Source organism: Notothenia rossii (genome assembly GCF_949606895.1).
Source record: "Notothenia rossii genome assembly, chromosome: 3".
In the NCBI taxonomy this organism is placed as follows: Eukaryota; Metazoa; Chordata; class Actinopteri; order Perciformes; family Nototheniidae; genus Notothenia; species Notothenia rossii.
The window spans coordinates 78,535,210-78,561,722 of NC_136901.1; the positions used below are offsets into that span (position 1 = coordinate 78,535,210).

The 26,513-nt window shown below is 41.3% G+C and overlaps 2 protein-coding genes and 1 long non-coding RNA gene across 6 annotated transcripts in view; 1 reads left to right on the forward strand and 2 right to left on the reverse strand.

Moving 5' to 3' along the window:
- ccdc88b (coiled-coil domain containing 88B) overlaps positions 1–26,513 on the forward strand; it is a 53,404-nt gene that overhangs the window by 15,288 nt on the left and 11,603 nt on the right. For all 3 annotated transcript variants that reach the window (XM_079671543.1, XM_079671542.1, XM_079671541.1), the window contains exons 10-23: positions 1,130–1,288; positions 2,615–2,761; positions 2,977–3,142; positions 3,338–3,459; positions 3,736–3,804; positions 5,889–6,614; positions 7,611–7,790; positions 9,990–10,330; positions 10,554–10,713; positions 10,959–11,357; positions 13,473–13,634; positions 14,416–14,693; positions 14,858–15,001; positions 23,913–24,099. In XM_079671543.1, the coding sequence (XP_079527669.1) occupies positions 1,130–1,288; positions 2,615–2,761; positions 2,977–3,142; positions 3,338–3,459; positions 3,736–3,804; positions 5,889–6,614; positions 7,611–7,790; positions 9,990–10,330; positions 10,554–10,713; positions 10,959–11,357; positions 13,473–13,634; positions 14,416–14,693; positions 14,858–15,001; positions 23,913–24,099 (3,240 nt within the window). The remainder of the gene's footprint in view (positions 1–1,129; positions 1,289–2,614; positions 2,762–2,976; positions 3,143–3,337; positions 3,460–3,735; positions 3,805–5,888; positions 6,615–7,610; positions 7,791–9,989; positions 10,331–10,553; positions 10,714–10,958; positions 11,358–13,472; positions 13,635–14,415; positions 14,694–14,857; positions 15,002–23,912; positions 24,100–26,513) is intronic.
- On the reverse strand, positions 7,636–10,132 carry LOC307033181. 2 transcript variants are annotated; one of them, XR_013806406.1, is made up of 3 exons: positions 10,010–10,132; positions 8,485–8,605; positions 7,636–7,769 (listed from the first exon to the last, which is right to left on the reverse strand). It is a non-coding gene; the product is annotated as an uncharacterized lncRNA (long non-coding RNA). The 2 variants fall into 2 exon arrangements; XR_013806407.1 differs by having other exon boundaries at positions 9,973–10,103.
- On the reverse strand, positions 16,551–20,888 carry LOC307034560 (uncharacterized protein; the record flags this gene model as incomplete). Its single annotated transcript, XM_079673386.1, has 3 exons — positions 20,724–20,888; positions 18,881–20,630; positions 16,551–18,775 (listed from the first exon to the last, which is right to left on the reverse strand). The coding sequence occupies exons 2-3, from the start codon at positions 20,571–20,573 to the stop codon at positions 16,551–16,553; spliced, it is 3,918 nt and encodes a 1,305-aa protein (XP_079529512.1). The 5' UTR covers positions 20,574–20,630; positions 20,724–20,888.

Sequence of the window (26,513 nt, forward strand, 5' to 3'; positions counted from 1 at the left end):
GGTCTTCCTGGTTGAACTTACGCTGAGCTTCATTTGTATCCAGAATAGCATTGTGGTTAGTTTTTCTCTCCCAGCTGAACTTGACAGTGTATACTGTCCAGTAAAAAACAACAGTAAAGTTATCCTCGGGTAACAAGAGGACTTCCCCAAATCATTTCCTTATATGTTTTTATTGGTTGTATTAATTAAACCACGATCCCAAATTAGATTAGAATAGATGAGATATACTTTATTCATCCCAAAATGGGATTTATTTTTTAATCACAAGATGTGTTGGCATTATTTGCAGCTACCACTAAATATGGGAAATGTCTTCTTGAAAATGTGTACTTGAAAATGTTCCACTATCTTGCAAGATTTTGGACATCATCATCCAGGAATCCATCTTTTTTTTAAATATATGTTCACATTATAAAATCTTGTCATTTTGGATTGTACATTCTTTTCAAATGTACACACAACAAGCATTGCATGACTTTATTTTCTCGGAGAATCCTCCTCTGTTGCTGTGCTTGAGGTTTCTTACATTTCTTCCTCGTTTATTGTGGGGCATCTTTGAGGTATTTGTCCTTGAACGCTGTACACACACTAAAGCCCCCTGTCAAAGATGTGCAATTTGTTGTATTCGGCTATATGAATACAATTGAATTGATTTAATGAATTTGAATTCTAATTTGTATCCAAACCTAGTCCTAATGTTCACCTTAAACAAACATTTTGGAGAAAAGGAGGCAGCAAAAATATTTTTCCCTAACACCCTTATAAGGACATATCATTCTCATGCAGCACACCCAGTCAAAGAAACCCACATATCTTCCTTCTTCCTGCATTAGACTTTGTCAACATTTGCTGTACTGCACAGCCCAGATTCTGTTCACAACCTTCTTCAACCTCATCCCCACTGGTTTGGTGCGTGTGTGTGTGCGTCTACGTGCTTGCATGTTTGTGTGTGTGTGTGTGTGTGTGTGTGTGTGTGTGTGTGTGTGTGTGTGTGTGTGTGTGTGTGTGTGTGTGTGTGTGTGTGTGTGTGTGTGTGTGTGTGTGTGTGTGTGTGTGTGTGTGTGTGTGTGTGTGTGTGTGTGTGTGTGTGTGTGTGTGTGTGTGTGTGTGTGTGTGTGTGTGAGAGCAGAACCGTTCTCTGCAGGGAGAGGTGAGGGGCATGCGTGCACTGCGGGATGAGCTGGACTGCGCCCGGGAGCGAGCTGCACGGGCCGAGCAGCTCCAGACTGAGCTTCAGAGCTGTAAACACAGATTGCGCAGCCTGGAGCTCACACGCACTCAGCTGAAGGTACACACATTTTCACAAACACAGACTACTCATGCACTACACATTCTTCTAAATCAGTCATTCACAGCAGAAAGAAAAACAAGCAGCATGGCAGCATTGAAACCATGAAATACATTCAAATTGTTTTGGCATTAAGTTGGATATTTCAATCTCACATACACAAATACAGTCAAACATACAATGCATTTATACATGTATACACACAAACACCCACACTTCTCGCAAGTGAAGACCTCTTATGAACATTACCAGTGAAGGTCAAGAAGATCTTCTCTTTCTCTTGGTAAGATTATAATTTAAGTAAAGTAAAGTATCACTTTATCTTAAAAGCCATATATTCCCTCTCACAGCCCTGAGCATTTCAATCAGTGGGTATGAAAAACTTTGAATCTCAAAGACAGCGTATGAGATTATATTGTGTGGTGTCGTGAGGATGTAAAGCCCGGGGCTGCTTCATTGACAAAGAGCAGGAGTACGTCCTCAGTCATTGGAGCTTTTACACCCAAATGACATTTATTCTGAGGTAGTATAACTGTTTGAGGCAGAAAATGTGCTCATATCCTTGTAAAACACCTCACAGTGTCCTCACTGTCACCTTCTCAGTCTTTTTTTATTTATTCTGGCTTTATACTGCATCTCTGTGACAACCCACATTAGCTGGCGGCATGATGTTTTTCTCGCATTTTGGTTTATAATTAATTTTCACAGTGAACTCTTGTGTGGTTGTTGAAACCAGCGGAGCTAATGTTGGATGTTGACATGGCGAGGTGTTAAAAGAAAAAGCCAGCCAAACACTTAGAGTATTTTCATTTTATTTGCATAGTTATATGCAAATCATCATCATCATAGCCACTATTCCTCCCTGTAAAAACAAAATTGTACTTGTAAATTGCAAAGATCTAAGACTGTGAGGATGTCAATAGAAGGAAGCCTCGAGGAGAAAATCAGTTAGCTCATTACTAGCATTTTGGGTGTGCTCACTTTTTGTGTTTAAAGTTTAAGTTTTTTAGAAAAATTGGCTTAACTATCGCCATGTTTACAACCAGCCTGATCGTGTAATTGCTTGTTTTTCTTGCCCCGTCTGAATTTGTTACAGCTGTGTTATAATTCTTTCCTAAACTCAGTTTGCACTACGTATTATAACTGCTAGCCATGATATTATTAGACCCAAATTGTCCTTACATGCCACTGAAGAGGACAAACGATGTGATTGTCTTGGCAAATGTTTGCTCTTAATATCATCTGTCTAAGCTCTGAATATAGTATGAATACTGAATATATTCTGTTTTCTGATTCCCGTCTCTTCGTGCACGGCGCCCCCTGCAGGAGCAGCAGCAGCTGTGTGCGGCGCTGCAGGAGACCAAAGTTCTTCTGGAGGAACAGCTGGCAGACGCACGGGCTCGCTGCTCCTCGCTAAGGGAGCTGGAGAGGGACAATCTTCTGCTGCGTCAGAAAATCATAGATGTGGAAGCGGTGGGTGTGATTAAATGTTTGAGTATTTGTTTACATATATGTCTAAATATGTATCTTATTTTCTGTTTGTGTGCATATGCATGTGTGTGTTTAATATGTGATGAAACGCAAATCTATCCTAAGATCTGGATCTGAGTTTGTGCACATACTGTTATGGCATACTAGTAGCACTTCATGATGAATGAAAGTGTATGTGTGTATATCTGTCTGTGTAGGAGCGAGACACCGAGAGGCAGCGAGTTGATGAACTGCTGGAGATGAACATGAGCCTCGAGGCCAACCTGAGGCACAGCAGCAGCGGAGCTAGTGATCCAGCTCTGCTACACCAACGTTTCCTCCAATCGGAACTGGACTCTGACGAGGAGCTGAGCGAGCTGATTGGTCAGAGCACTTTCCTCTACACACCTTGTCATTTAAGACATTTGAATTAACTGATAAGAGAAAATATGTTGAGGTAACACTGGCTCACAGGTTATCGATCAATATTAACTGAGTTAATCTCTTCCTATATCCATTTTCCTGCATTTCTCTTTCTAACTCTCTTTCCTGATTTATTTTTTCTTCTTTCTCCCTCAGTCTCAGATCAGAGGCCGCTGAGCGTGGAGGTTGGCGAGGCCTCGACGCTGATGCTGCTCGGAGCCGAGCAAGAGAACGCAGAGCTGAGGAGACGACTGGAGGAGCTGCAGGCACAGCAGGAGGTCAGGGTTCAGGGGTTTCAGGGTTACGACTCTCAGAACAAATAAATAACAGTTTACACTTCACTGCACTTCAGAAGCACATCGCCAACTCAATAATACCAATTGTGCTTAAAACATGTTCATGTCTTGGTTGGAAGATGTTTTTAATAAAAATACCTTTAGACACACCTTTACATGGCATCACTAAAGTCAGGCAGGAGGCACGTCACTATAGGGGTAAATGAAACGGGAAAAGCCGCAGTTGGAGGAGTTAAATACCCATTCCTCTCTCTGCAGGCGGACTCTCCAGATCCAAAGGATGAAATGGCTTGCTTGGAGACGGAGCACCAGGGCACACTCAGAGAGGTGAGTTGAGAGGAGAATAAAGTTAGCTTTAGACCTTAATTCAACAGATTTGACTCGTGCAGATAACATAGACTAAAGGGATGGGGAAATTAAAACTTATATAATCTTTACCACTAAACATTCATCAATCTTAATCCTAGTTGTCTGTCAATCAAGTGACATTTATTGCTAAAAAAGGTTAATCATTATTGCCTCTTGTTGGAGATTTGGAGGATGTTTAAAACCAACCTCGTCTCCGCGTGTCGTTTGATAAGCTGGGTAAATTCATAAAAAGGAAGGGATTAAGAAACACCAGAATGCAAGTGAAACAATAATCTTGTTTTAATGATACAAGGTAACAATACAAATACAAAGGAATCACGAAGAACTCTGCAGAGTACTCCGGGCTCAGGTTCTACCACGTGTGAGACAGGTCTCAGGAACGGCCGGTCAAAAACAAGAGCGCGAACCAAAGGAAAACACAGGCTTTCATACTAAAACACAGGAGGAGGAGGTGTGTGCGTGCTTTCCCCCAGAGGTCATTTTATTGGGAGAGACCAACACATGGCCTGTCGCACCCAATCAGTGCGACACAGCAGAAGAAACCCGGAAACAAAAAGTCTCTTTCAGTTTGACGAAGACCAGACACCTTTTGGTGTCTGGTACGAACCTGCTCTAAACAACAAGTTTCCTTATCTTATTTCACATCTTGCAGCCAGCACACACACATCTCCTTTATGGCCCTTTGTCCCTGTGTCCATCTTCCCGCCTCAGGTTACCACACACAAGTTAAAAGTATGTTTTAAGATATAGTTGTTATAGTTGGCTAACTATACGTAATACATGTAAATCACTTTCATATCAATAATAACGAGGAACACATTACCTGTGCTCTTAAGCAGTATTAGAGATGCTTTTCAAATAGTCAAACTTCACACAGGCCTAATATAGAGAACACACTCATTTGTCCTACCGCCTTTCCATTTGTTTGAGCTATCGTTCACATCTTTACTTCAAATAAAAGGTTTCACATTGTATATTTCCAGCTTCCTTTACACATACTGTTATTATTAATACAAAGTAATTAACCACACATATCTATTGAAAACAAGTAGATTTCCCTGATAATTGACATGCTGAAAATGCTCTCTCGTCCCTATCATAAAAGCTGCTTCCATTTCATATAGAGTAATAAAACATGTTTAAGCTAATTTCTCCACAATGTTTGTAGCCATTTAGTACCCACACATGAAAGAATAAAAACGGAGGTATAGTTGAACAGTAATCATGCAGCACATATATATACTGCAATGAAAACACACACATTTGCCCCAAGCATGTGTAACGCACACTCTTCTTTTATGAGGGAAACATTCCAGAGTCTTGGAGCTATCCCCAAATTAGGATGTCCCCTGCTTGCATCCCTCTCTAAACACAAAGACTTCACCTCAATATATTGGGGAGGGAAAATATACTTTGTCCCTTCAAATTTAACACACATGAATATATATAAGGTGACATTAAAATGAATATACCAGATTTAACTTTCCTGCCATAACACGTTACTTTAATCCTTCAAATAATTCAAATAATCCTTCACTCTACACACATATATAATATATATATAGATGATTAAATATTCAATTAATTCAGCTCTATATATGTCACATAGTATGATATCAAAAATATATCTTAGTGTTGTTGTTTGAACTACCAGTTATTACTGTACTTTTCATAACAATAATATGAATGCTGATTCAATATGACTCAAACACAAACACCTACAGAGGCTGTGTAGGCCTGTAGTTTGAAATGTCAAATAGATAGATCTACAGATAAGTAGAAATCACCGGTAAGTTTTGACAGCTGCTCCAATGTACAAATGGTGTATGAATAATATACGTATTTATTTTTACAATGTGGTAAATATTTTCCCTAGATTAAACCAATATTTATGAAGGCTGATACCTGTCATACCTTATAGGAATAAGTTACAACGATACAATGGAGGACCAAAAGAAAAGACACAAGGACACTTAAGAAGCAACAAGCTTTAAAAACATCCCAATATCTCACTTTTATTATGTTTCTATTTTTTTTTTCAGTTTCAAAACATGAAAAATGAAAATGCCACTTTGAAGCAGCACCTTGAACTGCTGGTGACCAAACTCCAACAACTAGAAGATAAGAAGAAGGAGGAGGAGGAAGGAGTAAAGGAGCCAGACAAACTGAAGGTGGAGGAGGAGGAGGAGGAGGAGGAAGAGGAGGACAGAGGAGTCCAGGGCTCTGAATCCTGCAGGGGAGAGGGGGAAGGAAGGGTGAGGATGATGGGGGTGAGGGAGAGAAGAGGAGAAGTCATTGGGAGTCAGAGGGAAGCAGGAGTTGGGGAAGAGATTGTACATGTTGAATCCATAGAACCATGCAATGAGGATGTCGAGTCCAAAAGGAGGGGAGAGGCAGAGGGAGGTCAGAAAGACAAAGAGAAAAAGGAGAAAGAAAGACAAATAAAGAATGAACAAACCTCAGTAACAACAGACTCAGAGATCCAAAATCACCCCAAAAGTGAAGAAGATAATACAGAGGCTACAGTTGCAGATCAGGCTGTTTGTGCCCTGTCTGCTCCTGATGTGGAGCTTCTGACACATCGGCTCCAGGAGGCCCAGGAGGAGGCCGAAAGGCAGGCGATGGTGGCCCAGGATCTGCGCTCCAAGCTGGGGGAGCAAAGCAGAAGGAGCTGGGAGGCCGAGCAGAGGCTGGTGGTCCTGGAGGCCGAGCTGCAGCGTCTGAAGAGAGCGGCCGAGAGCCTGGGAGACGCCCGCAGGCAGATAGAGGTACGCATGGATGAGTGGGAGGAGAGAATGTGCTAATAGAGATATTTAGATCATGGAGGTTTGCCTGGTTGGATGGATGAATTAAAGACACATTGTGTTCAATAATATTAACACAAAGGAAGAAAATATATCTTAACAGCTTTAGAAATAAGTTTGAACTGAATTCTAATAATTTACAGAATCATTTCATTCAACGCTCTAATGTAAATGTAGATTGTGTCATTCTTTGCTTCGAAAGTAGAATTACCAAATTACATATCAGTAGTATACTTGTACTTATTTAATGTTGTAGTAATCATGGAGACAAGAGGCAGAGCTGAGTTATCTAGTTGTGTTGTGATGTTAGTTGGTTATTCACTGAGGAATACCCTTGTTTTTATGCCATGCTAGTTGTATCTCTCCACAGATGACTTTGTTGACCGTTGTCTTGTCCACCATTTTGTTTTAGACTGAAGTAACAACTACCGGATGGGTTGCATTGACAGGGTCAAACATTCATGATACTGCTCTGCCTTTTCCTCTATCTACAAAGTTTCACATTTCCATTAAAATATCTAATAATGTACCAGATATATGGCAACAGATTTTTGTTTTAGCAAATGTTAGCTTGCTAAAATGCTAAATTCAGGTAGTAACTTGCTATACTTAAAGCTTAAGTTTTAAAACAGTGCCATGTCAGCATTGTCACTGTGAGCATAGTAACTGAAAACCACTGCTGTGTACAGCCTCAATGAGCTGCTGGCATATAGATATGTTGTGGACCTACATATATTATTTTACTTACTTAAGGTAAGTTAATCAAAATAAATGAATTCATTATACCAACGCTCTCCATTTATTTGTAATAGCACCAAGTTAATGGACCTTCAATTGCAAATCATGCATGAGTTGCTTTCAAATAATCTATGTGAGCCATAAGATCAAATCGTATATTAAAGTGTTTGTATGAAAATGATGACAGTTCCCCAGCTCAGAGTTTTCCTGTTGTTCTCTCAGGTTCTTCAGGCGGATGGGCTTGTTATGGAGGAGGAACTGTGCCGCCTGCGGAGCCAAGTGGAGCTTCACAGCATGCAGACCACGGTCATCGCCACCCTGGAGGGGGAGCGAGCCGCGCTGGAGAGAGACAGGGACACACTACGCAGCACCATGGACGCCCTGCGCACCGCCCACCGCAAGGTTGAAAAGAACACACAAACACACACACACAAACACACACAATGCAGCTGTGACACCAAACATTTTCATGACAACGACAGATGTCATTTTAACTTCAGGGAAGATGGATGAGAGGCATAGATTTAGAAATGTACAAAGCAAATGAAAAGGAGCAGATATTTTGTGAACCATCTCAAACCCCATGTAACAGAAATGCATTCAATTGTTTAATAGCGGATGTCACTAATTTTGTAATCTCTTCAGATAACTACTTGAATATATTAAATACAATATATGTGATAAGGGCTTTGCTTGCATGTGTTTTGTCTTGCATTTATATCTGAAATCTAATCATATTATTGCATGGAGAAGCTGTTCAGCGCGGGGTGGATTTGACTGTGTGAACTGCGATATTCACGCATGGTCAAGAAACTCCTCCACAGTCAGAGGAGAGATCTCAGGTGTTGGTACAACTTATTTAGTGTATTTCCCTACATGAGGGTTCAAGGAAAAGCCAAACCAAAGAAGAACTTTTTCAGATACTTCAATGCCGGATAAAGAAGTCTGAGATTTTCTGAAAAAAAATGATGAAGAATAACGAGCTAAGTGTACTATTTGCTGTAAAATTGCAAGACATCAGAGAAATTGCAAGCGAAGGAGAAGAGCAGTGCTAAGTCAGCATGAACAAAATGTCATAAAAAGTATTCATGAATACCTCTCATTCAGAGTCGTACATAATCCTTCTTCTGTTGCTGCAATATTCAACTGTGTTACCCGCCTCTTCATGCAGAGAAGATCCTGTGTTTGTTGTGGATGTAGTACCTTGACAACAGTAACTTAAATACACAAATAAACAAATACACTCAGTTCTGGCTAAAACAGTGCAATATGCAGTTTTCAATTCAATGTAAATGTTACAAATGTTCTGATATCCAGCTATACAACCGCATGGAATCAGATCATATAGATATATAGTAAACACTTGATACTTCCTTATATTTTACTAAAACAACGCTCCACTCTCTAAATGTTAAAACAGGAGGAACCACTTTGCCAGCATTTTTGTTAATGAGTAACATAACTTACATCAGCGCAGTCAGCCCCAGATTAAGTGTTCATTTCATCATAAAACAGCAGATTTTCCGTTTGAGGAAGACTTTATATTCTGACCACCAGGATGAGAAGCAAAGACTCAGAATTAATGGAGACTATAACAGTGCGTGGTAAATGAATCATGAAATGCACTCTGCTGCTTTCAGCTGGGGGGGTGAATAAAACCCAAACAGGAAATTACAACTCATCTACATTCTCATTCTCTTGTTGTTGTTGTTGTTGTTGTTGTTGTTGTTGTGGTTGTTGTTGTTGTTGTGTGGGTTTACCAAACTATTTTGTTTTGAAACGTACTCAACAATATGTATTGATTTTGGCACACTTTTTCTCAGTTTATGGAGAAAGATGTTGCATAGGTTGATTGCATTTGCATAAATGAATATCCCTAAGGACTCATGTTTACATTCAGTGCCACAAATCAATACACATTGTTTCTAACCTTGAGATCAATTATTATGTTGAATGCAGTTTTGTCAATAGAAAGCATTTTCAAAGCAGATTTTAGTAACATATTTAAATCTTGATTGTTAGTGTTTTGGCACATCTCTGCCACCTGTAGTCAGTGAAACAGGGTACAAGTATTGACTGGCAGGAATTAGTCTCACATTACCTGCATACTTAAGTCAAATTGTAAGGTACTTTTCTGTTTAAATACAATATTTTAAGTTTGGTTACTTAAGGAAAGAAGAAGAGTCCTAACTATACAACAGATGAAAACATCTCCATGAATGCCAAAATGCTCCTCTGAACAATTTAGCCTACATATCTTTTGAATTTGGTATTTGGGTTGTATTGTCAACATAATTGTAAGGTTCTGTTTCATATTTATTTATTGCCTGTCTCATTGGTCTAATTTTTAGATGCATCACGTTTTGTTGGCCTTTAACTATATTTTTAAAGTTTGTGGCTATGCAGTGTTCTGAACGTCTTCTGCTGAGAGCAACTATTTATTTTATTTGTAGTCTTTTGTGACCCTTTCTGATTCATGTTTCTTTTTTGATATGTTACTGTTTGTTGGTGACTAAAGCAGTTACGATTTCAGCAGTTACAATTCAAATGATTGAATGTTTGTAAAGTAGTATTAATGATCTACTTTGTCTCTTTTGCCAGAGCGACCAGTTCGAGCTCACCACTCAGACTCTCCGGGCGGAGGTGGAACGTCAGGGTCGCAGTTTGGAGACTTCTCGTCGCCGCGAGGAGGAGCTGGAGGCAGAGCTGCGCGAGGCGACCCTGGAGGCCGAATCTCTGGCGCGGGCGCGAGACCAGGTGCTGCTGGAGGCGTCGAGGCTGGAGCAGGAGAAGGAGGTGTCTGAGGCGAAGCTGGACGGCCAACACAAAGAGGGGAGGCAGAGAGAGAGGGAGGCAGCGAGGCTGAGGCAGCAGCTGGAGAGCACCACCCTCACCCTGGAGCACAGCAACCAGAGAGCTCGGGCTCTGGAAGGCGAACACAGGTACACAAACACTCCTGTTCACACACTTAACCTTGATCTAAAACTGAGGTATGCAATTAACTTTACAATGCATCAGAGAGCTACCTGGCTGCACCATGCATTTATCTTTAATGTCAACTCTTTCTTTATTCAACCTGTGTCTGACCTATGCTGCTGCTGCGGCTTGTGTGTGTGTGTGTGTGTGTGTGTGTGTGTGTGTGTGTGTGTGTGTGTGTGTGTCCAGGCATGTGTGTCAGCAGTTGTCTGAATCCAAGGAGCTCTGCATTCAGCTGCAGGACCTGGAGAAGGAGCTCAGCACTCGATTAAGCAGCATGGAGGAGAGTAAACAGCAGCTGCAGGAGCAGTACGCAGATGCTCAGGCCAAGATGAGTTCAATGTCCCAGGTGTGTGTGTGTGTGTGTGTGTGGTAGTTCAGTCACTTAGTCACTGACTGGGGATGTATTGAATGGCAAACTCGCCCACACTCATCTTTTCACCTTATCTAATCATAACAGCAGAGATTCACTTTATAAACTGATATCTGTACTTAAACTTATTTTGATGATAGTTTATTCTATGATACAGATCACTGCTTTATTTCCCACAGCATCTAATCTCTGAACGTTGCTTCTTATCTCTGTCTTATCAGGAATTATCAAATGAGCAGGCAAGTTCCCAAAAACTGTCTGCTGAAGTCGAACGTCTGAGCCAGAAGCTACAAAAAGCCGAGGCCAAACTCAAGAAGGCAAACGATTCTTTCAACAACTCACAGGAGAAAATAGAGTCGCTCTCCCAGTGCCTTAGGAAAAGTGAATCCCTTCTCCAGTTGGAAAAGAGAAGAGGAAGTGCGGAAGTGGAAGCTACGTCCAATTCAAATTCAGACTCTTCTAGCCAAATGCACAATTGTCAGACTCACACCCAGGAGACCTCACATCTGGATCAATCCCCAGCAGCTGGCAAAGGTCGTGACCTTTCCACGACCCGGGAATTCGCCACAGGAGAGACAGAGAGGCAGCTGAGTGAGAGGCTGATAGAGCTGGAGAGAGAGGTGTGTATCTGCGTTGGAATATAGTGCCGTGAATGTGTGTAGCAGCCTTTGAGTCTCATTTGCAGGGTGTCTGTGTGATGGAGATGATCTATGTTATGTTGAAATTCTTGCTCTAGGGGTGCTTGACGACTATCAACTCACAGTGGGCCTCCACTTCCACGAGTGCAGCACTTTATTTCCAGGACTACCGCTTTATCTCTGCTCATCAGTTTTTATAATGTCACCTCGGCTACTGTTAATCTTCCTTATCTCGTCTGCTGCTCTCTTGCTCTAAAGCTCTCACCTTCTCTCTCTCTCTCTCTCTCTCTTTCTCTCTCTCTCTCTCTCTCTCTCTCTCTCTCTCTCTCTCTCTCTCAATTCAATTCAATTCAATTCAATGGGGCTTTATTGGCATGAAAGTTAAATTAAACAATGTTGCCAAAGCATCACAATACAAAATAATTACCACATTAACAGACATTTCAAATTTTTACATATTATTGATGATATATATATACAGTGATACAATTACATTTCTCTCTCTCTCTCTCTCTCTCTCTCTCTCTCGCAAACACACATACACAGACACACACACAGAAACTCTTACATCAAGCACAAGGGGCAGCTCCAAGGTCGAGAATGACTTTCAATACATTGCTCAGCAGGTGCTGCATTAAAATGACCTTAAGTTTTAGATTAGAAAAGGATCATGTAAAAACTGTAACAACAGAAATTTAAAATATTCTCTTATAAAAGTTAGAAAAAGTCCAGAGGGTTTATCAGGGAAAATTCACTTTGAGTATTAAAAGTAACATTTAATCTTGTTAGTGATGTTTGATGATTTAATACTGATGCATTAACGTAGAAGTCATGGTGTGTCTGCTCAAGGTGGAACTGGTTTACACTACCTAATATACAGCTGGGCAGATTAAATATAAATCTGAGGTGTCACAAGATGATCAATGAGAGAAGAAACGAAAAATAAGAAGTCTCCTAAACTCAGTCTTTTAAATTATTTTTGGGATTTTTCTCTTCTTTTCTTTTCTTTTTTGAGAAATGGCTCAAAACATTAAATATTTAGGGGATATATTTGAGTCTCAAACTGCTAACTTCTCATTTGAAATGTGACAACATACAACCATTTTTGTGATTGTTCAAAAGCCAAACATGCTGAGAGCTATTGGTTTAATGTTCAACAAAGTAATTTATTTAAAAGGACTTTGTATGATTTGAAATGTAGTATCTTAAACTGAATCATGACTACAAACTCTAGCTTCCAAACAGCATTAGAGGAGTCAAAGTAGAAAGTGCCTCAAAAAAACACTGAAGCACAGTACTGGAGTATAAGTACATAATAAATTTCCTCTACTGACATTGGCAAGGGAAAACAGTGAAGAGAAAAGAAGGAAATCTAAAAAAGACCGTAAAAAAAGTTACAATCCCTGGTGTAGCAGAACGACTCAGTCAGGTGCCGGTAGGAAATGTGAAGAATCCAAAATGAACAAAATAAGAATTGCTGCACACAAAGAATTGAGCTCCAGACCCTCCAGATGACTCACACATGAAGTGTGTGCGTTGTTGCTGTGCCAGAACTTGGACAAATGTTCAAATATATTCACATTGTTTAGTGGGTGTAGAGCCAAGATTCTTTGAGCGGTAAATTCGTCATTTTGGACAAAAACACCAGATTTTATGCCCTCAGAAAAATGTTGCTAAATTGTCTTTTTTTATCTTTCCAACACAACGCCAGATTAATGCAGTCCTTTCTTTATGAGAGCAGATTTCACTGTTAACAGTCACAAATAAGTTTTAAGATTTTATAATTGGATTTTAAATGCTTGTGCAAAGATTACACCCACCGAAATCTTGCACTAGGTGTAAACAACAGATGTGAGCTTCTAGTGTACATGTTATGCGTTATATATTTCAGCAAACTGTTAGACACTGGATGAATTTCATCTCTGTGTTTATAGATTCACACTAATGCACATAAAGCTGCTGTACCTGACTGAAGTGCTTTAAAAGGTCAGCTGCAGATGAGGTGGTAGTTCAAATGACATGGATATTTCCAGGCGTGTCTGATGCAGCTGCCTCTGTACAGGGACGCTCTCTCAATATTCAATGTCTCTCCCTCAGAGAGCTGTGGCGGTTGCAGGACGGGAGGCTTCGCTGTCGCGGTTGTCTGAATCCCAGGAGACGGGTGAGCACCTGAGGGAGCAGCTGGAGGCGCTGCGGCGGCACGGCCTCAGCCTGCAGGACTCCTGCACCAGTCTGCAGACACTCAACACCCAGCTACAGGTGACCAAACACAGAGGAAGAGCATAGCATGAAATACAACTTCATTGATCCATTATGGGGAAAGTCATAATGACTATGGCTGAAACCATTGTTCAACTTGGAAACAATTGACTCCACATTGTTTTAAATGTGGTCCTTCTAAATTAAAGCAAATGGATGCGGTTTAATCATTATAACCTTGCAATGTGTAAGAAAATACTGTAGTTTTTATGATTGATAACCTCTGGACTACCAGACTACTTTAATGTAGGGAGATTACATATTAGTTATCTATTTTTAAAGGTTTGTCAGGCTTGACACTAATTAATGATTCAGTTTTCCATGCAATTTGGACAAGACATTGCGTCTTCACATTCTGAACTTGGGTAGATCATCAACCGATGCATCAAGTGCCACCATTAAGTCAACATTATACAGTTTCAAGTACTTTATGTTTATGAATAATATGCTTGATAACTACTAAAATTGCTATTATCCTTAGCTTTACTTGGGGTTTAATAAGCAAATATACTGTATGCATTCCAACACGCTAAACTACAATGTTAAACGTTATAACATTATAACTGCTAAATATGTTAGCATTGTTCTTATATGCTGTGTTTGCCTCACAGAGTTGCTTGTGTGTGGACTTCAGACTTCAGTGGAATTCTTCATTATATTGTAACTTTTTATAGCAGTATGTGAAAGTTCTACGTAGTGCTAGCATACTGCATGTGGGACTATGAGGAAACTTTAAATGGGTTGTTGTTTTTCTGCTGATGTTGCTGTTTATAACACACAGGTGGAGCATGCATCCCTGAGCTCCCAGCATGCAGCGGTGCTGGCACGCTGCAGTGAGAGCGAGGCGCGGTGTGCGGCTCTAGAGGCCGAGTCCAAGGTATGGGCGCGGGAGCGAGAGGATTCAGTGGCCAGGATGGAGGCTCTGCGGCGGGACCATGAGAGGATGACGGCTCTGCAGCAGCGGCAGGAGGTGGAGCTGGAGGAGCTGCTGGAGAAACAGTCTCAGCTGAGGAGCAACACCCGCAGCCTGGAGGCCCAGCACAGGGAGCTGGAGGCCAGGTACACACACTGCATTAAACAAGACCCTTTTATAGACTGCGAACACATCAAATCCTGACTGCTGAGTATTTTTCTGACCTTGAAATATACACACTCTCTCTCTCTACAGTTAAAGCCATAATTGTTGTTTTTGTTGGGCTGAATGTTATTTTTGCAATATCAAGGTACAAGGACCTCCTGGATGGTAAAACCAAGCTGGAGGAGAGAGAGCATGAGATTAAGATGGAGAGAGAGGAGATGGAAGCAGAGGCTCAGAGGAGGCTGGAGAGGGAGCGAGAGCTGGCGAGGCTGAAAGAAGACAGCGAGAGGTAGCAGATACACTCACCAATTAGCTTCATCAGAGAGATCTGATCATCCTTTCACGCCTCTCCCTCTACTGCAGGGGTGGGGAACCTTTTTCCTCTCAAGGGCCATTTCAATTTGTACAACATCCTTCGAGGGCAGTACAAATTATTGAACTCAACGTCTGCTTAAAAAACTCAAATCACAGCCCATTCATTTCGCGTTTCTTTCATGCTGTGCAAAGAAAAAGCAACCTCTTAATCCAGATATTTGACCATGACCCGCGCATTCATGCACCGTGGCATGACCACCAAAACAGACACATATGGACACAAGATGTGTGCAAATGTATTTAGTTTCATATCCATGTGGACATGATTTAAGTGGGGTGGGGGGGCGGATCTAACCTCATCTAGGGGGGTTTGGGGGCATGCACCACCATGAAGATTTGTTTTAAATGTTGAAGTTAAAAGCATCAATCTGGTGCACTTTGAGAGCAACATGAAGAGATCTATGGATACATCTCTCAACACCCATATGAAACAGAACTGTAGGCAGATTTGTTTCTTTATGGATATTTTACAAATCAATTCCCTTTTAAACTGTATTCTTGTTTATTAATAACAACTTTTTTTTTACTGTCATATTAGTATTGTATAACTGTTTACTTTATTCTCTTATTTTTCTATAACTATAATGATCATATAAAGATGTGCCTTTACCTCACTGGTTGGAGAAAAAGCTTCTTATATTCGTTAGCATAGCTAGCTAACCAGATGCTAATAACAACAACGTTATTGACTGTATGATCAGTATGACAGATGAACAGATCGCCACAGGGCTTTCAACTAAAGACACAGCCACGCAAAAACTGCGGCATGTGTACAGCTCCTTACGGGTATTGCAATTTGTGAAGTCCCGGCCCGGAGCCGCGTTCTGGTGCTCTCCGTTAGAACTACACTCCAGTCAGACGAGACATATACCACGTGATGACACGTTAGGCTCGTGTTGTGTTCAAGGACCCTGACCTTGGCCAGGAAAAACAAGCTTGTTTAATTATTTTGCGGTCTAGATTTCTTGAATTTTTTTCTTTTTGCGTGTGTTTATAAATTACCCCGAGGGCCGTACCAAATGGTCTCGCGGGCCGTATACGGCCCGGAGGCCGGAGGTTCCCCACCCCTGCTCTACTGCATGATTGTTGCCTTACCTATAGTTAGGGAAAGTTAGGTATTTTTTTAGCCATATCGTGAAATAATTTATTACCAATAGCTTTTTTTACCATATGTTCCTATAGGTGTCTAGTAACACCTCCCGATTTATCCACAGCCAAATCCTCTGGGAATTGCCTTGAGAGCCAATCAAAGTTAGGGTGCCCATAGGGCGTGGGTAAAAATAGTGAAAAAAATGTTTCTACCAAAAGTGACTTTTGAGATGTCTAACTAGGGGTTTTTAGGGGTGCTGAATCTGTCCCAGTCATTGGTTTTGAGTAAAAATGACTCCAACTCCATAAACAATCCATAAAAAGTGGTTTTATTGAACAATTGCAAATCAAAACTAGCGTTATTAGTTGACATTTTAACAAACCTCATCAAACTCCCCTGCATCTCCCTCACTATTATTATCATCTGGCTGGTTGATGTTCTGGCAAGAGTTACCATGACAGTTCCCACAAGCAGAAATACATTTGACTCCTTGCTTTTTACAGCAGCACCTGAGAGTGCCACAGTCACCTGCGCAGTTGCAGCAGACTAACTTCAGAAGGTAATCTGGTGCCATGGGATCTGTTGTAGGGACTGGTTCATAACCATGTTTTCCTTGTTTCCATCCATACTCAAGGACATCCAAAGATGGACTTTGTAGCATTAGCCAATCTCTGGTCTGGAGATATGCCCGCAGTGAGTGCTGTGCTGCAGCTCCTGTAGTTGGAGGCAGTTTCTCAGGCTTGATGCTCCCAGCTGCCGCCCGCTTGCTGAAGATATCAAATCTTAAATCTTCCAAATCTCCAGATGGATTACCACGGAATATGTTCTTGAACAGTTCGCAGCCAGCTTCGATGATGTCACTTTTCTTGGCTCTGATGTCACAGAACACATCCATGGCCCGCTCTGATTTGTCAGTCTGGCAGAGCTTGCTGAGCAACGTTGGTTTGCTAAACCCAGAAATTGCTGATAAAGTATCACAGCCAGAGAAGCTATGTAGGAATATAAGGTATTTACGGTACCTCTCCGGGAGTGCCTCTCGAATCTTTCTGACATCATAAGATGTATCTTTAGCTGTCGTGAGGAAGACCGGGTGGTTTGCCCTATGATGGACCAGCATAACCAGGACGTCTGTGTCCTCAGCCCTCACCTCAACAGAAGACTCTATTGCCTCATTTAGTGCTGCAGACACGATGGAGGTGTCAGCATCATCAGAGCATAGTTGAACACTGATCCTAGCTCTTTGGAAGGTCTCAGCAAGGAGCAGAATGAGCTGAGCCTTGTTGTTCTTGTTGTCAAGAAACCTTTCCCGCGGAATGATGTTTTTTAAGTCTGGACGAATCTGAATGTCACAGCATGCATTCTTGGTTCGTCTCAGGTGGTCATGGTCCTTGGTGGAGCTACCATATCCATCAAAGACCACAGTGATCCGGACGTGCTGGCTACCCATGGACATCACAAACCGGAGGTAGCTCTCAGTGATGTCCTTCCACGTGAGGTTAGCCTCCCATTTGACGCTGTGCAGGAGCCAACCGCCATCAACCACCAGGCTTGTGCAGGTTAGTTTTTCAACAGGCTCCACAAAAGCCTTCAGGAACTTTGCTAGGGCAGCCTTGTCTGGCTTTCGCAACTTCTGATTCTTGTCAAATAGAGACATTGGTGTTGGCGTCAACTCAAAGCGCAAAGCTTCTTTGGTCTTGACTTCACGCTCACTAATGATGATGAAGCGGTTGAAGAGCTTGAGTGAGTCAGTGATTAGCTTCTCTCCATTGATTTTAGGAGCAGATCTGAGGCTTGCCAATGACTTGACCTTGTGCTTGGTTTCCATTGCATCCAGAACAGTTTTCCCATCCATCTTGGCCTGTATGGCTCTGCCAACCTCCTCTGCCTGATCAGCATTGACTGAGTCCCCAGGAGTGCTGCTGAACCCCGTCGAGAAAGATACCAGGGTCTTACTGTCCCGTATGGAATCAAAGGGGTTGACTTCCTCCAACCATCCAACTATGGCATTAACAGAGTCATTGTCTTTCTCCATCTGGGCTTTTGTGATGTCTGTGTGGATAGGTACCCTACGTTTGTTCATTACTCCTTCAAGCTCCTGGTGAATGAATGAGAAGTGGTTGAGAGTCTGAACCCAACACTTGTGAGCAGATTTGTTCCGGAACCGCCCTCTGCTTAAACCACCTGAGGATTTGGCCTCACGCATGAGTGTGGTTTCTATTGTGATGTCAGTCCATGTGCCTGACCACTCATGGTCTGAGAACCGGACTACATGGTTGCCATACACAGTAAACTTGGACAGAGTTTCCTGGAACATGGGACAGTCCTGTCGCTGCTGCATTAGTTGTACATAGAGCCTTGCTCCCTTTGCGTACTGATGGTGCCCTGCTGCTGCAAAGGTGTTCAGCATTCCAATGATGCAGCTGAGGTGACCTGTGTGGTCTGGGACACGCTCACTCCTGATAAATACCTTGATTAGATCGATTCTGCCATAGTACCAGACCCAGAGTGCAGGTGTTCTTCCAGCCTTAGACAAAGTCTTCAACCTCTCCTCCATCCTCTCCTTGAACACAGTGACTATCCTTGGTGTGTCCATGGAACCTGTTAGAGATAGACAGTTTTAATTGTATTACTACATAATGAGAAAATATAATTCGGCATACTCCGAGATAGTTTGAGACACAGATTAGGGAAAGGTCAAATTACCTCTTTTCATTTCTTTTGCAGTCCTGATGAATTTCTCCATGTCTTCATAGTCCTGCTCGCTGAACGCAACATCTTTCAGCAAAAACTTGGTAATTGCCGCTGATGCAAGAAGGTGGAACCGGATGGCCTTAGCATAAGCCCTGCCTGAGAGAATGTGTTCTGCAGTGTTGCTGCCTGGGTAAACTAGCTGTATCAGCTCTTGCAGCCCTGAGTCTGCCATAATAACCCCAATAGAGCCCAGGAAGCTTTTCAGGAGATGAAACCCTCCTAGTCTAGTGATGATGGGCAAGTCAGACTGGAGAACTATCTGAGTTGCTTTCAGCCATATTGGCATGTCAAATGTGATGACAGCAGGAGACTGACCGCTGCGTAGGCACTCCATTAGAGTAGTGTAGATGGTTCTGTACTCGTTTGGGTCACCCTCAATGATTGGAAGAAACTCAATGAGGGACTTTTTCCTGCATTCAGTTTGATGTATGGATTTCATGAAGCCATTCCAGTTCGGATGTTCAAATGTGGCGTTGTAATTCTTGATAGCCCATCCTGCCATCCAACCAATGTCCCCTGACTTCAAAACCGGAGGGTCTTGGTGGAGATCAGCTATGGGAACCAAACGGATGTCTGCCAATCCTGCTTTGTTTTTTGGTACAAAGGACAGTATTTTCACCTCTGTTGCTTTGAGAGTTGCTACCTTTTCCTCAACTGCCATGTTCCTCCTTGGTATGGTTGTGTGAAGCTCATGTTGTCTTGTTGCTGGAGCAGGAGAAGTTACTCTGATCATGCCCATTGCATGGAATGCTGTGTTTCCTTGTAGTGAGGCAATGTTGAGATCTATATTATCACCAACACATTGATGAACAGTGCTATCGGCAGGAACAAAGAGGGCAAATGTTTGCTGATTCTCTTCATGCATTCCAGAACCACTCTCCTCTTGCTCCTCTGGCTGTTCTGCAGATAGGACTGCATCGACCTCTGCTTCCTCATGCTCCACAACATCTATACCATCTTCATCTGTGATTATGGTATCCTGGTCCATGCTACCACATCCATTTTTCACGTTCAAGTAACAATACTTGTAGTGATGGAGCTCAACATATGATTCAGAGTATCCTAAGTGATGAATACGGTCAATCAACCACTTTGATCCAAACATGTGGTCAAGCTGAATTGTAAGTCCAAGTTGGGAGGGCATAACTCCTGATCGAGGGCGGTATGCTTTCAGCAGGTTCTGTCCCCACATTGCCACCTTTTCGTCAGTTTTTACAATTGCCTTCAGCAACTGCTTGAGGCTGTCAGGAATCAGAGCAAGTTGGCTCTGTGTATTGGTCATGCTGTCTACTGAGGGATACTGCTTTGTGTCGAGTGAAACTCTTGCCAAGTCTCCACAGATCAGATGAATGGCAGTGGAAATTATGAGGTCTTTAAGTGCAGAATCATCCATGGTTTGTGAGGGGTTGATGACCTGCTGATGGTAGTCTCGGAGGATTGCCTCTGTAGTGTCTTTTAGCCACACAATGAATCTTCCTCCCTCATCTAATGTGAAACAGAGAGACTCCTCATAATGTTCCTGAAGCTTTTTTTTAAGATACATCCGTCCATATGTGAGACTTTTGTCCTCCGTGGGGTCAAGTTCTTCCATCTTCATGTGGATCTCAGCGAGACTTGTTACACCATGCTCCACTTCTTCATCCATCCATTTGCACAGTTTCTCAAACAGCAACTGCCTCTCCTCATCTGTAGGCCGTCCGACCTGTGGGGGAAAAACAACTTTTAATTGAAATGATTGGCTTCAGAACCTTGTCTACAGAGTCTGGGACTTCTGGTCTTGAAAAAAATATATTACCCCAGAGTTTGTAACTGGGTTCTCGAACTGGGACCTGCACCGAAGATGATACAGTGCCTCTTCAGCTACCAAATCTATTATTCCAGACAGGCGACCAGCAACTTCAACTCCCCAGGCATCTCCTCGTCTCACAGCTGTCTCCAACAAATTCCTTTTCAGTCTGTCCTGGAAGCGATTGTCAGGTGCAAGATACAACTTCCGGGCTGTGTCTGGGTTATAGCCACATATATGATTTACTAAAGAGAGTTTTAATTTGAAAAAAAAGAAAGACCTTTCAAACTCATTCATGAGAATGTAGAAGACAGGCAACTTACTAGGGTATTTTACAAGCATTTCAACATTGATGCTCTTATTGCAGAGGATACAAACATCACGGTAGACCAGGTGTGCTGATGGGGTTTGGAATGTGGAGCTACCAGCACTTGAAGTACTTGGCCCAGACAGTACGCTGCGTCTTTTCATCCTGTCTGATCGTTGGTCTTGAGCATCTTGTCCTTTGGATGGATGAAAGACAATTTCGTGAGCTTTTATTCATGCCACAAAATGTATTGGATTGAAATGATGAGTTGAACGGAATGATTGACAGAAAGTGGCAACAACATTGACATAATGAAAAAGAAAACCTGAACGTTTCGCAATGGATACACTTCTCGAACGATGGTACAACTCGGTTCTACAATCCAAATGGTACTTCAGCTTGGGGTCATCTCCATCATTCCAGTCCTCATGTAGTCTGTTGATCAGCATTGCATCATCTACGATCTCAGAATAAGATAATAGCTGCTGATAACCTTTGTGAGTGACTTTTGAGAGTTTTTGCATTTCAGTCCCAGGACCACCACAGATGAAGCACCTCAAACCATGACAATTTGTGGTATCAACTTCCATACTGTCCTAAAAAGACAAGACAGCTCGGTGAACAATTACTTTTTCTTTTTGTTTACTAGGCAAGGCAAGGCAAAGACAAGACTTATCAAACATATCATGCAGAATGGGTCCACACAGCCACATTAATAGATTATGTGTAACTATGAACAATAATCTCACTTTGAATCATATAGTGAGCCCACTATAAAATGACACAATTTACAACACAATTAATGTTGATCAATGACACAGAGACTATTTATAATGGTTTATTTAGCTAAGGTACTAGATTTGATATTAGCCTAATGTTAGCTAACTTAAGCTGGATGCTAGCTAGCAACATTCATTTTAGGCTGTAACTAAGAGATAAAAATGATGCATGGGCCTATAAATAAATGTATAGCCAACTAAACTTTAGAAAGCAAAATTATTTACTTACCATGTCAGAAAGTAACTTTGTTGTGGGCGTGTTGGAGCAGTGGTTAGTGTCTTCGACTGGTATACGGGAGGCCTGGGTTCAATCTGCACGCTTTGAATAAAAGCAGCTGCAAAATACCTCTACCTTGATATTCTCCACGTGCAGAGAAGTAATTATACTGAGCACGTACCTAGCAGATGTCATTACTGTAGTGTCTTTTAAATTCAGAGTGGATTATTCAATGTGTAGAATACATTTTTCACCCCAAATCCATAGGTTAAATTTGACAGATCAATATTTCAGGGTTAAGGAGTCATTTTGACTCAAAACTAATGGCTGGGATAGATTCAGCACCCCTAAAAAACCATAGTTAGACATCTCAAAAGTCACTTTTGGTAGAAAAAATGTTTTCACTATTTTTACCCAGGCCCTCTGGGCACCCCAACTTTGATTGGCTCTCAAGGCGATTCCCAGAGGATTTGGCTGTGGATAAATTGGGAGATGTTACTAGACACCTATAGGGACATATGGTAAAAAAAGCTATTGGTAATAAATTATTTCACGATATGGCCAAAAAAATACCTAACTTTCCCTAACTACTATAGGCAAGCAGCAGCATTATTGTCCCTAAATTAGGCACAGGGACCGACACAAGAATTGGTTTGGATGCAAATGTGCACAGCATGCATATTTTATTCCTGATTTAAAACCTTTTTGGCTCAAAACAGAAAGACAGACTTATAAAGCAAACCCACAAATACGATGAAGAGCTCAGGCTCACATGTAGGATGGTGGTGTAGGTAGTTTGGATATTTTACAACATCCACAAGCAGAAAATATAATGCTTTTGAACTCAAATAATGTATTCATCTTAGATGTTGAGTTATAGTCTCAGCCCTGATTTTTTTTTCCTCTTGATCACACTGATGTGTATTCAAGCCACTGATTGAGGCTTAAAATACTTAGAAGTGCATCTGATTACATTTTATCTTGGAGGTTAGTGGTTATATAATGATGATGATCATCATCATACTGATACTTATGTACCCTAATTACTTAGTCAACCAGGATTTCATCATCATATTTTTGTGAATGATTACTCTTGACTGTCTCAAATCATGGGTTGTCAAGCTGGAAACAGGATCTCCTCCTCCTCGTTGTCAGATGACAGTTTGTACAAGACAAAAAATAAGCATGTCCATGCAACTTCTTTTACATGATGAGCAATGTAATGTTCTAACTGAATCAGCGAAATTACATATACATCAATTTGTCAATCGCAAAAAATGAACAACAGATTTGATCAGTAGATAATCTTAAAATATCCCGGTTTAAGAAAAACTTGCAGAAATACAGATAAAACGTCCCAAACTAATATGTTCATGTGTTTTTCCTCTGTTATTATAGTAACATTAATATCTTTCGCGGTTCATTTTTAACTAACATAAAATGTTTTATTCCAAAACACTTTGAATCCACATTGGGAAGATAAAATGCTTGAGGTTTATTACTGAATATTACCATATTACAATTTCCCCCACAGTGACCATTCAGAGTTTCATCTCATCTAATTGCTGTTCTCGTTACAAAATGAAACAAAGAAATATTTTCTAAGCAATGGTCTAAAACCTCTGAGTGACCCCGTAATGTGTTCTTTAGCTAGCTTTAATGAGCTGATGTCAGTTTGATCTGTTGTTGTTGTGTAGCTTTGTGAGGACTCCTCATGTTATGTTATAATATAATAATGAGCTTCAGTTAAAGAGCAAACAAATCATACACAACACTTTTCAAGAGTGAGGACACATGATAGTGACAGCATTGAGTAAACGTTGTGTGTGTGTGTGTGTGTGTGTGTGTGTGTGTGTGTGTGTGTGTGTGTGTGTGTGTGTGTGTGTGTGTTTCAGGCTGCAGGCCCAGCTGAAGGAGGGGTTGGCGTCCCAGGCGGAGTTGCTGGCTCAGGGCTCGGAGCTGAGGGGGGAGCTGAGCGCCTCCCAGCTGGAGCGGACGCGGCTGGAGGGGGAACTCAGTGGCCTGAGAGGATCCAACCAGAGTCTGGACCTCAGCAACGCCCGCCTCACCAGTCAGTACCAGGTATTAACCACACACACACACACACACACACACACACACACACACACACACACACACACACACACACACACACACACACACACACACACACACACACACACACACACACACACACACACACACACACACACACACACACACACACACACACACACACACACACACACACAGAAATGCACCCACTCAGCTGCAGTTTTTCTGTATTCACGCCGCATTTATTGCGTCACAGCAGAGGCATTCAGGTACCCTCTTAAACATAAATGTGGAGAGGGAGGAACTGTGAGAAGCTGCCATAAAGCACATTTCAGCTTTATATTTCAGAAAATTAATACCAAGTAGCTTTATTTGCCCTCAAAAGATCTTAATCTGTCCATGTATTGCTGTCAAACATGCGCTGAATATTGAAAAAGTTCTTTAAGCAGGAAAGTGTTGTTTGAGGGACAAAACAGGTGGAAATTGACTTCCTTGTAAAGAGTTTAAGAAGTCAACCAGCAGCTGTCACATCATGCGGCTTCATCCAACTGAATCACAAGCTGGCAAAGGACTTTTGGCCCGTTGATATAAAGTATAAGAAGCAGAAACACAAAATCCCTGCAGTAAGAACAGCAGGAGGTTTCTGGATCATTACCATCAAGTTATTACAAATAGTTGAATGTTGGGTAAATATATATATGAATATCTTAATTATGTATATTTGAAAAAGATTAACCTTGAGCCAGCTTAGCTTTGTTTGGCATAGAGGCTGTAAACAATGGTAATAAAATGCTCCGACCAGCACTTCTAAAGCTTTTAAATGACCACATTGTATCTCAATTTGGTTTCACAGCAGGTTATCTGCGATAATGCTTTTTGGTTCTGAGTAGTTACCAGGCAACCATCTCAAGGAATTTGCAACTGGCAAATAAATAAAAAACTTAACCGTACATAAACAAAAGGTTTTCAGTTTTACACATAGAAAACAAAGGTAATACAGTTTGTTATTCATTGGCTTTAAAGGTGCTTGTAGGTGGGCTCTGATTTAATTCTTTATGCTAAGCTAATTGCTAATCACAAGCTTGCAGGAGCTTGATTTGTTCCATGCCTCTAAGAGAAGCCCCCTCCATCCCCTGATAGCAGAGAGAGTGAAGGGGAAGAGGGTTCGGTCTAGTCTGTCTGACTCATCAGTGTTTTACGTCACTGAAGTACGCTGACCCTGGCTCTGAAATACCAGTAGCCCTCTGTATCGGAAAATCCATCCATCCATATTTGTGGAATTGCAGAAAGATTTGTAATTGAGAGTTTTTCTTCTTGCTTCCCACACTGTGAAACTATTCCTTAAAATTACTAACCAGAAGCAAATTAATGCAAGAACATTTTAAAAATGCAGAATAAGCATTCCTTGTTGAGTCTGATGAGCCAAATCGACTCATCAATTTTAAACCTGCCCAGGGACCACAGATGTAAATTAGCAAGCAGCTAAATTAAAAGTATCTCTTCTCCTTATGTGAGATTAATGTTGTTGTATATGGTCCCTGACTAAAAAATTAAATCACCAATTACATCATTTCTAGGTTCATTTTGTATTAATTTTTCCCCCAAATTACTTCTTTATCCAAACTGTCCCTTAATTCAAATGTACCAGCGTTCCAGTGTGCCTCAGATAATGCATATTAAATATTCAGCACCCCACAATGTTATACTGTAGGTATTAGGTTTAATCCTGGTAATCAGACACCCAGGCTTCTCATTATGCTGTTTTGTGAAGTGAAGAAATGAAAACGTTTCGCTTTGATCAAAAAGTTTGGAGCCTGTTCGGTCCCACAGTTTCAGCAACTCTGCTTACTCATTTCACTGAAGTACATCTTAATGAATTGCGGCTAAGTAGGCTAAATAATTGGAACAAATTCCCAAATAGTAAATCAAGAGAGATGTCCGGTGTGGCCATACCTCCTACGTTTTCTAAGCTTAGACATTTACTCAGATGTAGAAAAACATGCCCTCTTTCTACTTTTCTCACTGCTTAGTGATTTTATACACTAGATGCTGTGGATCAGTGTGTTAGCCTTGGATGTTAGCTCTGCCTTAAACACCATCTTTAAAAAACTCTCACTGCTCTGGTTTTGTTCACACAGCTTGTAGAGCAGCTGAATTCATTATTTGGTCATTTATAAGAAGGCACTTTCTGTGTATGTGCTTTTCAGTCGCTCCGGTGAGCTCTGACACCTTGCTTCACACTGCTGTCAGGTTTTATTATTCAGTTTTTATTTTTAGACCAATGTTCTAGCAGTTCAGTCATCAACTATTGAGTATCTTTACCTTTTTCAGTTATATTGATGATGACTGTCTTTCAACTTTAAATGATATTTATACAGATACATAGTGTTTTGTCTGTCTTTAACATCTGTTGCTCTACTTGAATGGTTAGTGTACAAATG